Below are 5,065 nucleotides of genomic sequence, written 5' to 3' on the forward strand. Positions count from 1 at the left end.
CCTAGCATTTTTCCCAAACCCAAATGAGCGCTTAATTTTCAAGCATTCGCCTTTTACAAAACGTGGTCTTAGGAACCTACATCTCGTCATTTAGGGAGGTGAAGGTTGGGAGGAGAGAGGTGAAGAGGATAATGAATGAGGCCAAGAAGACGAAGTTCATCAATGAAAAAAAGAAGAAGAATAGCCATGGCTATAGAAGCAAGAAGAAGAGTAGGGTGTTGAATCATAGAGACAATGGTTCATGTTTGTATTAGCCAATCTCTAGAGGATTCTATTGGAATGCAATACAAAGTAGCATGAATGCAAACTTTTCTAGCTACATCCTATATAGGTACCCCCAATTAAGAAATACACTCTGTATAAGCAAAGGTATACACATTACAATGAGAGAAAATGTTTCATTCAGGAAGTTTCCAAACAATGTCAAAGAATTGTTTTCATTGCATGCGAGTTTTCTTTGGAGTTTTCTCTCTACCATCACAAACCATGCTTGATTCTAAGTTATATACGAATTTTGGAATATGCAGGGGTGAACGAAGTAGAGTAAAAGAGTTTTCTTTTCCTTTCCATTCCTCCACTCCTCCCTTTTCCTCTAACTGATACATTTTGGAATTCTTTTCAATTAGGTGATCTTATTTCCATGAAGATGTTGAAAGAAGTACATTGAAAGTTTTTTGAATTTTCCCCTTACCTTTGCTTTCCATGCCTGCAGTCCTACCTTTTCGACTAATTAGGAACGAAGGACAAAAATTGTGAGTCATCCATGCACACCCAATCTGGAGAAGAGGCCTATTGCTTACCATATAGATATGTGTTCCTCTTAAGAAGAAATTGATGCTGAAAACTAAAGTCATTCAATCTCTTAGTACAACATTCCTCACCTACTTCACCTTAAATAAATCTTGTCTCTTTTGAGGATCTAGTTAGCACAGAGAGAGAGAGAGAGAGAGAGAGAGATTGAGAGCAAGTCCCGTTTCAATTTGTTCAAGTCATCCTCTTTGCTCACGCTATTGGGTTGCCCTGTTACTGTTTTTGGAGGCACTTCATGTAGCCATTCAATAACCAAAACCCACGGCTCAAAAAGAAAGCTGAATTGAGCAAAAGGAACAAAACAGGCAGAGAGCTACAGCATCATTGGATTGCTAATTTCTTCCTTGGGATGTGCTGAGCTTTAGGGGCATTCCCTCCTCCTGCAGGATTGTATTTTCAATCCGTGAATGCCACCAATCTGACACTGCAGCTGTCTTGTTAGCAGAGGAGCCTGGGATATATTACAGCAGCTCACACAGTGCTCTATGGATGTGCCAACTATATGTGGACACATTCAGCATAGCAAAGCGCAGTTGTTCTGTCATTCCTTGAAAATATGGCATCCTTTGAAAGAGAAAATCTTGTATGGATTTCAGAATGATCTGAACACAGGTTTGGATCGTTGGGAATGGTCTTGAAGATATGCTGCGTGCCTCTGTTTGAGATTAGCAGGATCTCTTTTCCTGTGCCTGGAGGCAAGCTGCCTTTTGCTTCTTTCCTACACCGGATTGTCGACAATGATTTCATCATACCCGCAGTGAAAGAGCTTGGCTTCCACGGTGCTAATTTTTTATCTAGTGCCCGATTGTATGTCTCATTTGAACAGTGGAGGAGGACTGTACTGTGCAGGGAATTAGCAGAAAAACAGACCGTTGCTGTGAAAGATGCAGGCCAAAGCCTTCAGAAGAGCTGGAACTCTCAGAATTGGAATCAAACTGACAGGTCTGGAATTCAAATGGAGACGGCCTTTTTTGCTTCCCTCCTACGACGCTGTGGACATGGGAAGGCCCTATCTGAAGGAAAGCGCGTTCATGCCTACCTTGTTGAATGCAGCCTTGAGCAGAACACATTTTTATGCAATCTCCTTGTGCAGATGTATGGGTATTGTGGAGCTCTGGAAGATGCGCATGTATATTTTTCGAAAATGCATGAACGGGATATGTTTTCCTGGAGTTTCTTGATTAGATCGTATGTTCGTTATGGAAAGTTTAAGGGGGCTTTCCAACTTTTTGAGCAAATGCAGCGAGAGGGATTAATGCCAGACAAGTTCATATTTGTTACTATTCTTTCTGCCTGTTATGGCCAAGACGGTTTAGCCAGAGGCATGCATGTGCATGCCCTCATCCTAGATAATGCGTTGGAGTCCAATGTTTTTATTGGAACGTCTCTTTTGAACATGTATGGGAAGTGTGGCAGTCCAAACGATGCAAGGAATGTGTTTGACCAAATGTCTGAGCGCGATTCGGTCTCTTGGAATGCCATGATAGCAGCCTATGTTCAGAAGGATCAGGCCGAGGATGCCATAAGTCTTTTTTATAAAATGATGCATCAAGGGTTGAAGCCTGACAAAGCTACCTTCCTCAGCATTCTTTCTGCATGTGCTAGCCAGACAGGCTTAGTGGAAGGCCAATGTGTCCATACTTGCATCACAGTGAGTGGATCTGAGTCAGATGTTAGTGTCCAAAATGCTCTGATAAACATGTACGGAAAATGTGGGAGCTTGGAAAATGCACGAAAGATGTTTGACGAAATGCTGAAGTCAGATGTTGTTTCATGGAATGCCATGATTGCAGGATATGCACAGAATAGGCAGGCCAAGGATGCCTTGTCTCTATTTCAACAAATGCAACAGGAAGGAGTGGCCCCAAATGACGTCACCTTTATCAGCATTCTTTCTGCGTGTTCCAGTGATTCAACCATAGACCAAGGCAGAGAGATTCATCACTTCATTACATGTGATGGATTTGAGTCAGATATTGTCGTTGGAAATTCTCTGGTGAGCATGTATGGCAAGCATGGCAGAGTGAAAGATGCACGGATTGTATTCGACAAAATCCACGACCGGGATGCCGTCTCATGGACTACCATGATGGCAGCCTATGCCCTGAGCGGGCAGGACAAGGGTGCTCTGCAACTTTTTAATCAGATGCTGCGGGAGGGTGTAGTGCCAGATAAGATCACCTTCATCAGCATTCTTTCAGCTTGTACCAGCCAAGCAGTCTTAACTGAAGGTAAACAAATGCATGCCCGGATACAGGGTTGTGTGTTTGCGCTAGAACTGAGTCTCAGGAACAGCCTTGTCACAATGTACGGAAAATGTGGCAGCTTGGAAGATGCAAGGGATACTTTTGACACAATGCCAAAGCATGATTTACTGTCATGGAATGCCATTATTTCAGCATATGTTCAGAATGGGCAGGATGAAGATGCCCTTCAGCTCTTTTATCAGATGCAGCAGGAAGGAGTGATCCCAGACAAGTTCCTGTGTGCAAGCATTCTTTGTGCCTGTGCCAGCCTGGCAGCTATAGAGACAGGCAGGGCAATGCACGCTTTCAGTATAAGTAGGGGATTTGAGTCTGATATTGTTGTGGCAAATGCTATTGTTAACATGTATGGCAAGTGTGGCAACCTAGATGATGCATGGAAGATGTTTCACAGAATGCTCGAACGAGACACGGTGTCTTGGACTGCTATTATTGCAGCATATTCCCAGCATGGTCAGGGGAAAAATGCTCTTGAGCTGTATAACCAAATGCTGCGGGAAGGAGTTCCGCCAGACAAGGTCACATTAGTCCATGTGCTTTCAGCGTGTAGCCATGCTGGTCTTGCGGAGGAGGGATGGCAGCATTTTCTGTCAATGGGTCAAGATTATGGTATAGAGCCCATAGAAGATCATTACAATTGTATGGTAGATCTGCTTGGACGGGCAGGGCAGCTGGAGGAGGCAGAAGGGCTGCTTGCAAATATGCCATTTACATCTTCTCCTGTGGCATGGACAACATTGCTCGGTGCCTGCAGAAACCAGGCTGATGTAGAGCGTGGGGAGCGGGCTGCAATCCGTGTGTTTGAATTGGATCCAGAAGATGCGGCACCATACATAACACTTTCAAATGTGTACTTTGCAGCTGGTAGGGATGATGATGCATTACGGGTTATAAAGAGGATGAGGGAAAAAGGCCTGACACTGCAATTAAGCCCCAGCTCAATGGAGGTCATAGGTAGGGTGCATGAATTGCTTGCAGATGATCAATTTTACTCAGAAACTATATTTATGCGGAGTTGCAGAGGCTGAGTATGCAGCAGGATGTGTCTGGGATACATGCACAAGACAAAGATGGTGCTGCATCCTTTAAAGGAAAAGGGCCTGTGATTCAGCTCTCACAGCTAGATTTTGGGCTCAAGCTTGTGAGTACACCCTGCAGTACACCATTCTGTATCAACCACCAAGGTTTTCCATTAAGAATGCATAATGAGGGATGCTACCCTGTCACATGAAGGGCCTTATGCAGGTGCAGATATTTAGTGTGTTAAGGGGTGAAACTAGCAGCAGCAAACATTTGGTGTTTAAAAGCCTCTGTACACCCCTCTTTCGACCTACTTTCCTGCATCAGAGAGGGTAGAGAGTGGTGCTTCCTTCATTCCTTCTTATTCATAGGCTACCAATGGGCCAGTCTTGTTATCCTTATGCTACTCATTGGTATTCCTTCCTTTATCACGTCAAAGAGGAGCCTGAGGTTGCCAAAAAGGCTCAAATCAAAGAAATTCAATCTGATCATGAGAAACCAGTGGCTCTTTCCAAGACGATGAAGACTGAGTCCCATAGCCACTTTAGAGGAGAAAATCCTTTTCTGTCACCTTTGTATAAGGTGTGTGTAAAATGTGCATGTGTGGCTGGGTGGGTAAAGAGGAAGAGAGATTCTTATATAAGCCCCTTCAAACTTGGGAATGATTTCGGGACCAATAGAGAAGGCATCGTGATCACTAGTTTGACATTAAGTCACATTTGAGGATACATGTTTCTAAACACCTCGATAACATAATATGGTGCACCAGAAAATCTTATGGGTATTTGAACGACGTCAGCTTTGATTTGTCTTTTTCAAGGATGCATGGAGAATGAAATTAAAGTGAATGAATTTGAATCCCTAGATAGTGAATTTGGATTGAGAATGGTGGGCATGAGTCGTAACAATATGAGGGATGGCAATTAAAAATAGACGCTAGTGTAGGTTGGTTGTTGTGGCCTTCTAAAAGT

At 43.5% G+C, this 5,065-nt stretch overlaps 1 protein-coding gene across 1 annotated transcript; it reads left to right on the forward strand.

Annotated features, from left to right (window-relative positions):
* The first annotated feature begins 748 nt into the window (after positions 1-748).
* Positions 749-4,833, forward strand: LOC147893039 (pentatricopeptide repeat-containing protein At3g16610-like). Its single transcript, XM_087387766.1, has one exon. It carries the CDS (start codon positions 1,439-1,441, stop codon positions 4,100-4,102), a length of 2,664 nt encoding a protein of 887 aa, XP_087243892.1. The 5' UTR covers positions 749-1,438; the 3' UTR covers positions 4,103-4,833.
* Positions 4,834-5,065: the final 232 nt, after the last annotated feature.

The sequence above is a fragment of the Dipteris shenzhenensis genome, chromosome 16 (genome assembly GCF_047967505.1).
Source record: "Dipteris shenzhenensis isolate YYH24624 ecotype China chromosome 16, Dip_SZ_1.0, whole genome shotgun sequence".
In the NCBI taxonomy this organism is placed as follows: domain Eukaryota; kingdom Viridiplantae; phylum Streptophyta; class Polypodiopsida; order Gleicheniales; family Dipteridaceae; genus Dipteris; species Dipteris shenzhenensis.

Coding starts and splice junctions, on each gene's coding strand:
- LOC147893039 (XM_087387766.1), top strand. CDS start 1,439: ATGGTCTTGAAGATATGCTGCGTGCCTCTGTTTGAGATTAGCAGGATC.